Below are 12,717 nucleotides of genomic sequence, written 5' to 3'. Positions count from 1 at the left end.
CCTGGTTTTCTCTTACCCTGATCCTTCTACTTACTGTTCAGTGGCTGAAACGGAATAGATTGCGTATCTTTTTTTTCTATTTTCTTAGGATTCTCTGCTGTCCCCACCCCACAGGCGTCTGTGCTCTTCTTCAGGCTCATCTTTCAGATCTCAGTTTAAGTAGCTCACGCTCGGTGTCTTGCTGTCTTCCCTGGTCCCTCAGTCTAATCCATGTACTTGAGGTTATTGCATATGTGGCATCGTAGGTACTTTGCGCCCAGTCCCGCGTTTAGGTGTGCACGATTATATGCAAGTACATTCGTATATAATGAACAGTACTTGGAAAGCTCCGTGAAAGCTGACTGGGTGCTGAGTGTGTAACAGTTTACTTACCTAGATCACGTAATTTACCTAGATAGATCCTGTAATAATGCCCCATGTCCCTCAGATCAAAAGTAACTGCAGAAGTGGTTTGCACAGTCTGGGTTCCTATCGCCTCTGGCCTCACCCTGTGTTCCCTGAATGCTGTGCGGCAGTGCTGGGTGAATTGTAGCTTTGCTGTGGCTTTCTCAGCTTCAACTTCTCAAGCCTTTTTCCGCTGGAAGCACAAAATCCAGGCAATTTAGTTTTAGTTTCAGAACTAAAGCAAATTAAAGTTCTGAGCTTTAGCAATACTGTGAAGTAATTTGTGAACTTGAAATATATTCATAATTAATTCTTATCAACATTTATTAAATGTGTATTTAAGTCAACAAACAAGCAACCAATGGAGAAGGAAGGCAGATCCCTTTTCTGCCTTCATTTTCAAAAGATCTTGTTGATCTTCATTAGTTGAAACTTACTTATTTGCTTTTTTTGAGTTATGGTCTTGCTATGTGGCTCAGGCTGGCCTCGAACAGACATTGTAAACCATCCTGGCCTGAAACTTTCTGTGATCCTTCCCCCTCCTGAATGCTGGGATTACAGGCGTGGGCCCCATGCCCTGCAGGCAGTACCAGATTTATGCATGAAATGTTTCTTTCTTTTTTTCTTTTTTTGTCCTTTTGACAAAAAGACAAAAAAATCCTTTTTGAGATCCTTTTGAGACAGGGTCTCGCTATGCAATTCAGGCTGGCCTTGAGCTCACGTTTTAGCCCAGGCTGGTCTTGAACTCACACTGATCCTCCTGCCTCAGCCTTCCGAGTGCTGGGATTACAGGCGTATGCCACCACGCCCGGCTTATAAAATGTTTCTTAGAATAATAACATGTACCATTGAAATAGGATTAAAACATATTGCACTTGTTTTGTAATTTAAAAATTTCTTTGCATCATCTGTTTTCAGTGGAAATAGGAAAGGGAAATGGAACTTCAGAAAATCAGAGGCAGGGGCTGGGGATTTAGCTCAGCGGCAAAAGCGCCTGCCTGGCAAGCGCAAGGTCGTGAGTTTGGTTCCCGGTACCGGAGAAAAACCAAAAAAAAAAAAAAAATCAGAGGCAACTGATAATTTATGGTTTACATGTGCCCGAGTCAATAATAAGGAAAAGTAAGAAATGCCTTTGCTTTCCTCTCTTACTTCTACATTTCGGTTCATTTTACAGGGTGGGTTATAAAGTCTTCTAATGAAGCTGCTCACACTGCTCCACAGCATGGCATGAAGAAGGCGTTTCTGAGCGAGCTGAAAGCTGAGAACATCAAGGAATTCTTGTAGTAAGCGTGTGCCCGAGAGTTTCTGTGCACGGTTCATTTGCAGCATTTGCCATTCTGTTGAGGACTTGCTTTTTCTCTTTGTGGAGCAGCTGATCTCTGTCATCACTGCTCAGGTTTGCTAGTGTAGTACAAAGAAGCCCTAGAAAATACACCAAGTATGTCAAATTGTTAAGATATTATTTATGGTCACTGGGATTTGAATTTCATATATTGCTGTTCCACACAGTGGTATTCTTCTGCTTTATTTACTTATTTAAATGTCAGAACCATTCTTAGGCTGTGTTCTCTGAAAAGAGCTCGCAGACCAGATTTGGTTGAGGAACTTCATTTGCTGATTTGGACTTTCAAGGAAGATAGTGTATTTTATTTATCCATTTTTGGGATCGGGAATCAAATTCAGGACCTTGCGCTTGCCAGGCAGGCACTGTGCCACTGAGCTATGTCCCCAGCCCAAGGCAGTGCATTTTAGTTAAAAAAAAAAGGACTTTGGAGTTGGAAGGAGTTGAGTTTGAGTTCCATGTTTACTCAGTAATTAGTGCAGTAACCTTGGGTGAGTACCCCACTCTCTTGAGCCTTCATCTCCATGCCTGCGTAGGGGATAATGACATTGCTGTGAAGATGAAATTGGGAGCTGGGCAAGGCATGGTGCCACACACCTGCCATCCTGGCACTCAGGAGGCTGAAGCAGGAGGATCAGTTTGGGGTCAGCCTGGGCTACATAGTGAGTTCAAAGCTAGAACTACAAAGCATGACTGTCTCAAAAAAAAAAAAAAAAGGAAAACAAAGAGCCAGAAATTGGAGAGCATGGTTAACATTTTTAAAAAATTAATTTCTGCTTCAATAGTGTAAAGCAGCAGAGATAATTGAGTAAATTTTAAAATACTTACAAAATACCTAAAAATAAAACCCTTGCATATGTTTAACACAGTATTTTATTAGAACTCTTTTTTTTAATACTAGCATAGCACATATGTCTAAAAAATTTGGCCTTTGCACATATGTTTAGTGATTGAAAGATTCCCTAATGAAGACGAGTTATACTTTTAGAGAAAAGAGCATTCCATATATATCATATATATGCATATATATCATAGATGTGCACACACCGTCATACAGACACACTCATGTCTACATTAATTTCCAGCAGAATTAAAGCTGTGCAAAAAATTTGCTCTGATACCTTCCAGGATTTTGGGAGGGACCCGTCAAGTGTGACGCCTAAATTTCAACTCTTTTGCTTTGTGGAAAACCCTCCTCCTACTTTTGCGCTTACTGTATTATAAGCATGAATAATAGGCATTATAAAAGTGACAGTTTTATAATCAAGTGGATTTGAGAGAAGGGCTAACTAAACATTAATTTTTAACCACTTTCACTTTTTGTTCACCAGTAATTTTACACGAGTACCGCATTTAGCAGGAACAGAACAAAACTTGCACCTCACAAAGCAAATTCAGTCGCAGTGGAAAGAATTTGGCCTGGATTCTGTTGAGTTAGTCCACTATGATGTCCTGTTGTCCTACCCAAACGAGACTCACCCCAACTACATCTCAGTCATCAGTGACGACGGAAATGAGGTAAGAAGAACAAGGGATAAGGGAAAATCTTTGCTCAGTGTGTTCTTTCAGATACCTGTTAAGAAAACACCGTGCCCCATCTTGAAATGCTAACGGAAGCTCGTGAATGGTAGTCCTCAGTCGCTCATCACCAGTGTCAACTGCTGTCTTAGGATATTTTAACTGAACGTGACATTGGGAAGATTCTGAGAAATTAGTACTTGATAACAGCTACTATTTCCACCTTTTAGCATGATACACTGGTGAGCTTCCGAGCAACTAAAGTGCATTGTTCATATCTGTGCCAAAAACTTGTCTGTGAGCATTTGGAAGACAGTTTTGAGGGAGGTCTATAGAATGATGTTTATTCTGAAGAATTTATGATCTAGTATGCAGGTAAGAGCACATACTAGAGAGAAAGAAGATAACAAGTAGTTGAGACACTTCTTATCATGATACATGTTCCATATGGAAACTTATCAACTGTAACTCAACTATTCATCTTTCTTTAGTTTTAGGGCTTCCATTTCTCTCTTTTTTTTTTTTTTTTTTTTGTGGCACCGGGGATCAAACTCATGACGTTACCCTTGCCAGGCAGGCACTTATGCCACTGAGCTGTATCCCCAGCCCTATTTCTTCTTTTTTGGTGTTTTTGAGACAGGGTCTCACTATGTAGTTCAGACTGGCCTTGAGTTCACTTTGTAGCCCAGGCTGGTCTCGACCTCGCAATGATCCTCCTGCCTCAGCCTCCAAGTGCTGGGATTACAGGCGTGTGCCACCATGCCCAGCTCTTAACTGCTACTTTAAATTAAAGTAGTTAACAATTACATGTTACAGAAACATTAAAAGTTTCATGCTGGCCATAGTGGCACATGCCTGTGATCCCAACACTCAGGAGGCTGAGCCTGGGAGAGGCTGAGGCAGGAGGACCACTGTGAGTTCAAGGCCAGTTTGGCTACATAGTAAGTTCAAGGCCAGCCAGTCTGAACTATATAGCGAGGCCCTGTGTCAAAAAAAAGAAAAGAAAGAAAGAAAAAAGAAGCATTAAAATGTTCAAAACTTAGAACTATTCTTTTAAAGATTGGGGAAAATTTTTGGCCAGCTGTTCTTCAGACAGAGGACTAATATCCAGAATATATAAGGAACTCAAAAAATTTAGACCCTCCCAAATAAAAGACTCAGTCTTAAAATGGCAATTGAAATGAGTATATACTCCTCAGAAGATGTACAGATGGCCAATAAATAAATGAAAAAGTGTTCAACATTTCTGGCCGTTACAGAAATGCAAGTGGTAACAACAGTGAGGTTCCATCTTATACCTGAAAGAATGGCCATCGTCAAATAATAACAAATGCTGGAAAGGCTTCAGGGAAAAAGGAACCTTCTCAGTTGTTGGTAGGAATGTAAACTAGTACAAGTGCTGTGGAAATCAATATGGAGATTACTCAGAAAATTAAAACTAGAAATTCCATTCAACCCAACTCTTCCCTTTCTAGGTATCTTCCAGAAAGGCTAAAGACACAGTGATACATACACACCCATGTTTGTAGCAGTTTAACTCATAATAGCTAAATTTTGAAAGTGGCCTATATGTCCAGATGAGTGGATCAAGAAATGAAATTTGTTTTTGCATATTTTTTGTTAAATTTTATTTTAATAAACCTCAACATCTGAAAGAAAATGTAGTGTTTATACATAAGGGAGTACTGCTATGCCATAAAAAGGATGAACTTGAGTCATTTGTAGGAAAATGGATACAGCTCGAGCCCATAATTTTAAATGAAATAAATCAGACACACAAGCTCAAATATTGCATGGTTTCTCTTCTGTGAGAAATGCAAAGTATAAATAGCTGCATGATAAATAATAAGAGATAGAGAGACAGATGTTTTGCAAATGTAAGTGGGACCAAGAGATGGAAGAGCAGAAAAAGGCAAAGGGAGGGAGGGAGGAGGATGAAGGAAGGACTGAGATGAGTGCTGTCCGCGCACCAGCTCCCCACAGAGGATGCGGTCATGATGTGCCACAAATGTGCTAGCGGAAAATAATGGACAGCGGCATTTTTATACCGTTAACAGATGATGTCACATCTATACAATTAAGTACCCAGGGACCTTTAAAAGCAAGTTTACTGTTGAAAGAAGGTTACTTAAAGACGAAATATTAAAGATAAATATATTTAAACCTTTGTCCTGACGTATCAAATAACTTTGGGGATTCTCTATGTTCAGTGAGAAAAACAGCAGACATGCTTTGCTTTTTCTTTTTCTTTTTTTTTTTTTTTTTTGGTCTTTTTGAGGCAGGGTCTTGCTATGCAGTTCAGGCTGGCCTTGAGCTCCCTTTGTAGTCCAGGCTGGTCTCGAACTCACAAGGATCCTCCTGCCTCAGCCTCTGGAGTGCTGGAATTACAGGTATGCACCACCAAGCCCAGCTCCATCTAATGTGTTTTAAGGCTGTAAATTTTCCTCTAAGAACTACTTCAACCAGATCTCATGAGTTTGCATAGAAAGTATTTTCATTATTATTAATATCAGATTGTTTTATATTTACTTTTTTTCTTTGATTCTGAAATTAATTTCAAAATTTCTGAATTTAAAGATTTTTCTCATCATTTGGTCTGGTTTAATCTGTAAATGAATTACATTGTAATCAGAAAGCGTAGTTTGTAGGACATTGACCTTTGACAATTGTACAAGGTTTTTAGAGCCTAGTGGGTTTCTCAGTTACTATAAATATTCTGTCACACTGAAAACAAAAGTTATCATTTAGCTTGGACTTAAATATTTTATATTTGTATGTGTTTGAAAAGTATATGACTGCAATCTTTCCTTAATGTGTCCTTATTCTGTCTGATTCTTTATCAATTATAGAGGAAGTAAAGGTAATTACCATATTGACTATGGCTGGTTTCTATGATGGACTGGCTGTAGTTATTTATTATTCATTTTGGCCACAATTTCCTGGCCCTTCACAGTCTAAGTATTCATAATTCTACCAGTTTGGGAATATTTTTACTCAGTGTATGTTCAGAGTGTAGAGTTAGCCTTTCTGCATCCCTTCTCTCCTTTTTCTTTGGAAAGCCACATGTAGCCAGAGCCTTCTCATTTTGTTCTTTAGGTCTCCTAATATTTTCTTCATACTTTTCATTTCTGTGATTCTCTGCTGTGTGCTGTATTATTCCTTCAGATCTCCTAAATTCATTAGTTTTCTCCAGCTGTGTCTGTTTTTTACCTGTACACGATTTGTCATGTAGATTTTAATTCAATATGGTGTATGATAAATGCCTTTGCAAATGTGATTTTAATCTCTGTTCTTTCTCTTGACTCTTTTCCATAATACTCTGTAAGTATTTAGTGATCTGTAGCTCTGAGTTCTTTTGTGGGGCTCTTTAAGGCCTAAGTATAAGGGTAGTTCATCCTGGTAATTTTTCCAGGCTTCAGGGACACTACAAGCCGATACTGCATTAAAGAGATTATTTCTCAGCTCGAGGCATTCTGTTCCAATAGGTAGTGAGCAGAAAATTGCAGGGTTATGAATTCTGTGAGGTTTTCCCCTCTACTGTAAGCCATTGTTTTCTAGAGAGCAAGTTTATTTCTAATTTACCACTATGAGTAAACATTTTTCTTTGGAGACCAGCTTCATGTAGGGGTCTCCTGTTTAGACTCCACTATTTAGACTTGACTTCAGTCTCTGAATTATTGTGTCCCTTTTGTGGGCATTGGGCTTTGATAGCTGTTCCAGTCGGCTTTCTGTTGCTATAACAAAATATCTGAGGTCATTAACTTATAAAAGAAAAGGTTTCTTTTGTCCTGTCGCACTGGAGTTTCCAGCCCATTGTGAGGGTAACCCCTGGCACTGGGCCTTGGATGAGTGGTCCTATGTGGGAGTGCGTGTTGAGGCAGTGGCCAAGCCATGTGGCTGGAATGCAAAAGAAGGAGGAGGAGGCTGGGCGAGCACAGTCACCTTCAGTGACCGAGCACCACCTTCAGGTCCCCATCTCCCAGGCCCAGGGCCCCTGCACCTCCCAACACCACCACATACGCTCAGTACGTGGACCTTGGAGCTCTGGACGCAGACTATAGCACGGACTTCAGTGCTGCCTCTCAGGATTCCTTTGGTGTCTTTTTTTCCCTTTTCTCTTGGATTCTGAGTATTCCTTCCTTTTTGTATTTTCAATTTAGTTTTACACTTAAAAGGATACTTTGCTTCGTGTTTTTGTACATCACTGTGTTTTTCGGTGAATCCAGGTACTGTTTTATGTGGATCTGCCAATCATGTAATTTTTTGTTAAGATAAAATTAACATTTAATTTGTTCTGAGGTAATAATTTTTGAGCTAAATGACTGTGATTAATGTACAATACTATATATGCTTTGTTTTGTTGTTCACTAAATCAAAACCTAGTGCTTTCAGCATCTGTCAGGGGCCTTCTGGGAATTTACCCCGTCTTCTGGGAAGCACCTGTATCTATAGCAGAGTGGGAGGTTTGCTGCCTCCCCCATCTATTGCTAATTCTTCCTTTAAGATAAGTTTTTCATCTCTGTGTTTGGGGGGTTTTTTGTTTTGTTGTTGTTTCGTTTTGTCTTTTTCAGGTGGTCTCACTATGCAGTTCAGGCTGGCCTTGAACTCACTTTGTAGCCCAGGCAGGCCATGAGCTCACAGCGATCCTCCTGCCTCAGCCTCCCAAGTGCTGGGATTACAGGTGTGGGCCACCACACCCAGCTTCTTCTTTCTTTAGAAGATCCTAATTGCTGCTCTTTAAACTCCTTCTTCAGTTATTCATTAACTTTCTACCACACTTTGTTATTTTCTGGTTGATGGTTTTTGTTTTGTGGTTTTTTTCTATGTCTCCTTCAGTAGATTTTAAGAACAGGTCAAAATTTATTCTTCTCCTTCATTCCTTACAGCTTCCAGCAGAGTGCTAGGTATCTGATATCTGGTATGAGAACAATGAAGGACTCATTAACCCTCTCCTGACAGAAGAGACAGTTCGCATTTTTCCTTGCTTGATGAGGTCTTTCCTTTCCTTGCTCGACTGTAGTTACAAACTTCAGCCAATGTCCTTGTTGATGGTGGTATTCCTCTCTCTAGGTTTTCAACACGTCGTTATCTGAGCCCCCTCCACCAGGGTATGAAAACGTCTCGGGCGTGGTACCGCCTTTCAGCGCCTTCTCCCCGCAAGGAGTGCCGGAGGTGAGCATGCCGCGGGAGAGCTTGAGCGGGAGAGCTTGCGTGCAGGCGGAGGTCTCACTTCCCTGCGCACAGCCATGATCAAAGGGGAAGAGGAGGAGTTTTTGTACAATTCAAATTCACCTTTTTCCCACATTTAAGAAACCAAGAGTTTCTCAGTAAGAAGAAGGAGTATTTGTGTGTACGTGCATGGTGTTTGTTTTCACGTAAAGTTTACCACAATGAGATACACAAACCTACAGTTCTGTTGACTGTTAACAAATTCATGTGCCTATTGAATCTAAACTCCTTTATTTATAAACTACGGTTGCTTTAAAAATGCTCCCTTATGCCCCTTCTTCATCAATTCCATACACCCCCAAAACAAATATTATTGCAGTTTTTTTTACCACTATATATTAATTTTGCCTCTTCTAGAATCTTTATGTAAACAGCATTGTATGATGTCTGTTTTTTTCTTTGCTCTGGTTTTTCTTTAGTAAGTATAGAATTTGTGAAATTCCCATGTTTTAGCACCTGTTAGTAAGTTTGTTCTATTTCATTGCTAAATAATTTCTGTTTTGTGAATATTCTACATACTTCACTATAATTATGAAAACTGATTAACTTTCAAAGGGCTTGAATGTTGGTATGATTTTCATTTCCAAATTAAGAGCATGATTGTCCATTCTAGAAAATTACATGTAATTTCCTCCATAAACTATGCATGAGTATCTTCTGAGATTTTAAAATTAATCCCCAGATTTTTGCATAGTACTTGGCTTTTGGTGAGTGTATAAGTTTATTTATACTTCTGTAACAAAATACTGTAGACCTGCTAATTGATGAACTTATTTCTGATTTTTAAAACATCTGACAGACTAGAATATTTTCTATTAGCTGTATGAAATTTATTTCAAATGAACAGTTATCATTATACTTAATAATACAATATTAAAATTTTTGTTCTCTAAAACTTGTCACATAAGCCTGCCATAGTGGTGCGGCTCCTTGGGAGATGGAGGTGGGAGGATTTCATATTTGAGCCAAGCATGGGCAACTTAGCAAGACCCTGTGTCAAAATAAAGTAGAAAGGGGTAGGGATGTAGCTTAGCAGAAAATGCTTCCCTAGGTTGTAGGAGGCCCTGTGCCCAATCCCCCGTACCTCAGATAAAAAATTAGTATAGGATAAGTGTGCTCACCGTCACTGCAATTATTCCATAGTGGAGACGAAGTGAAATAAAGGGTCTACTCATTGGGAATGAAGAGAGTGTGTTTCTCAGGTGTGTTGATGTAACCTGGCTTTGTTGTTCAGTTAAGGTACATGGGGCCTCACCATGTGCTAAGGATCTCACCACATGAGGTCTTTGAGTATTTTGTTTTCACTTCTTGTCCCGTTCTTACACTCCATCCCACTCCTCTTCTGCAGTCCTGTCCCCCACACACTCCCTCTAAGGTCTTAGGTCCTTATATACGTGTGTGTTCCTGAGAATACATGAAGTTGTGTGTGTGTGTGCATGCGTTTGATGCACTTCAAATGTATGTAAATGCCATTATACTTGAGACCTTATGTGATCTCCTTTTTAGACCTTATGTGATAATGTATTCAATCAGCAGGCTCCAGAATCTCTCTGTCTGGCTTTCTGTCAGACTAGGTCATGAATTTTCACTGTTGCGTGTTATTTCATCCGTGCACAATTAACTCGTCCATCCTCTTAGTGGTGATCACACTTCTTATCTCTAAGTTACTATTATCTCAGCAAGTGCCGCAGTAAACACCCGCATATGTGTTTAGATTGAGGCCTGCAAGGGCATCGCTGTGAACCGTAAACCAGCCACGGGATTGCTGGGTTCTAGGGAACCTTAATTCCCAAAGACCCAGCTGGGGACCGTTTCTACTCCCACTGGCAGTGAATGACCTTCGTTCCTCAGGTTTGGGACTCTTCCTAATATATGTCTTTAGAATTTCTGCCCATTTAATTGCTTTATTGTTTTAACTCACATGTTGCTGATTCCAAAGTGGGGCTGTCACCGCTCAACATAGGTATTTATTAACTGCTCTGGATTGTATTTTTGTGAAATAATTATAGCTTTGGTCTTTTTGTTGAAATTCTGCCTTTTGGATGTTGTCTTAGTTACTTTTCTCTCACTGCTGAGACAAAATACCCAATGCCCAGAATTAAGGAAGGAAAGGTTTATTTAGCTCACAGTTTGTGGAGGTTTCAGTCCATACTCAGTTGGCTCCAAGGCAGAGTGGCACATGGCAGAGGGCAACTGTTGGGGGGGGGGCGGGGCAGCAAAAGGAGCAGTAGCAAAAGAGGAGGGGTGGTGATGGAGAAGGAAGGCTCTTTCCCTCCCTTACATTGTATGCAGGCTTCCCGCCCCAGGGCAGGTGTAGCACTCACACTCATAATCCCAGCCTTGGACCGTAAACTCTAGAAACCTGGCCCATAACTGTATGAGGCTTAGAGGGGACATCCAGACACAAACCATGACAGATGTTAAGTTGTACAAATTTCTTAAATATTTTAATTATTCATGCCATCTTGGTTTTAGATATTGTAAATATCTTCTTGTTACTTTTTAGCTCTTTGTTCACTTTGTGTGTGTTGACCTTCACTGAAAAGAAATCCTTAATCTTGATACTGTCAAATTGTTTCCGTATGTTTTTATCCTTTGGCTCTTTTTTATTAATTCTCTCCATTATTTACAGTGATATATCTATATAACTAGAATATACAAAAATATCATTGAAAAGACTTCGTTTAAAAATAACAATATTGGGCTGGGGATTTAGCTCAGCGGCAAAGCGCCTGCCTGGCAAGCGCAAGGTCGTGAGTTCGGTTCCTGGTACCGGAGAAAAACAAAAAACAAAACAAAACATGACGTATAAAAATAACAATATTATCAGACTGGATAAACATATTTGGATGAATAATACATTATATCAGAATATGTAATGAAGGCTTTTTATTTAAAATAGGTATGAAATGAGGTATACTTTAAAAATCTTATTAGATGAGTGTGAATCAGTTGGAGAGCAGTCAGCTGGGCGTGAAAACACACTCCTGTAATCCCAGCACTGTGGGAGGCCTAGGATCACAGGTTAGAGCCCAGCCTGTGCAAGTCAGCAAGAGTTCATCTCAGAATAGAAAATAAAAAGTGGGCTGGGAGCGTGTGGCTCAGTAAGAAGCCCTTGGGTTCAGTCACCAGGACTGAGGGAAAGAAAGAAAAGAAGAGAGACCCTGGGAAATGTATAGAGCAATGCAAAGATTCTGTATGTAGAAATAGATTATGCATCCAGATAGGAAGGTGGGCTGTTATATGGGTAGAATTATACCCAGATTAGTTTGTAGGTTTCCTGAGTAAGCAGTTAACATCCACCAAATCAGTTTTAGACTTGATGTAATTATTCTACTTATAAGAAAGCTTCCTAGAGACCATTACCACATTTCTGTCAAGTGTGCTCAGTTTCAGATTAATGACAGAATTAACGGGTACAGCGGAGCCCCAGGTCACAAACTTCATTCTTTCTGTGATTCCGGTCACAGAACTCCTTCCACAGGTCTGGTTGCGCCATGGGCTTGCAGTTCAGTTGCAACCCAAATCATGGAAAGAATTCAGTTCGTGAACCGAGGCGCCACTGTGTTATTTTATGTGGAGCTGCTGTTTACATTCAAATATCGGAGGTGGTTGCTGACTTGTATGCTTTTCAGCCAGTAGAGCACCACTTCTCTAGTAAATTATGCATTTCTATGGGTTAAGGAACTTTCCCATCGGTAATCTTTGAATCTACGTCTGCCTTCTCTGGAATGTGGAATATATGACTCTGCTTTTGGCAAATTGGTCTGGTCTAATCCAGTGGTTCTCAAGTTTTACTGTGTATCAAAACAAATTGGGGGCTTTCTAAGCCATACATTCTGGTTTCCACCTCCCAAGTCTCAGTTTAGGTGAGGCTGAGAGTTTGAGTGCCTAACAAGGCCAACCTACACAATGCTGTTGGTGAGGATGCCAGGACTCTGCTTCGGGGACTGGCTCTTACCTCTGAATTCCTTTTCTAACAGAGCAGGATGCTGGAAGCTTTAAGGAAATGGGAAAATTCAAAGCCAGTTCTGTAAGAGTGTAGTTATTCACAGTCATGTAACAATGGTGCATTGTACATTATACAAGAAGACCATTGTCTGGGAACAAAGCTTTTTTCTAGGGAACAATGACAATTCCCGACTGAGAAGTGCGTAGAGGATGAATCTATCACACGTTTTCATTTGCAGAGTTTACCGTCCTTTTCTAACCAATATCTTCTCCAGTCCCTTTCCACTGTAATT

The 12,717-nt window shown here is 40.1% G+C and overlaps 1 protein-coding gene across 1 annotated transcript in view; it reads left to right on the top strand.

Annotated features, from left to right (window-relative positions):
* Positions 1-1,558: 1,558 nt before the first annotated feature.
* Positions 1,559-12,717, top strand: part of Folh1b (folate hydrolase 1B) — a gene marked incomplete at its 5' end in the record, with an annotated part of 46,435 nt that continues 35,276 nt past the window's right edge. Inside the window, 3 exon segments of the mRNA XM_013512091.1 lie at positions 1,559-1,667; positions 3,058-3,244; positions 8,315-8,416. Of these exon segments, the coding sequence (XP_013367545.1) occupies positions 1,559-1,667; positions 3,058-3,244; positions 8,315-8,416 (398 nt within the window).

The sequence above is a fragment of the Chinchilla lanigera genome, unplaced genomic scaffold, assembly GCF_000276665.1.
Source record: "Chinchilla lanigera isolate Chin_1 unplaced genomic scaffold, ChiLan1.0 scaffold00013, whole genome shotgun sequence".
NCBI lineage: Eukaryota > Metazoa > Chordata > Mammalia > Rodentia > Chinchillidae > Chinchilla > Chinchilla lanigera.
This window is presented reverse-complemented; position numbering and strand designations above follow the sequence as displayed.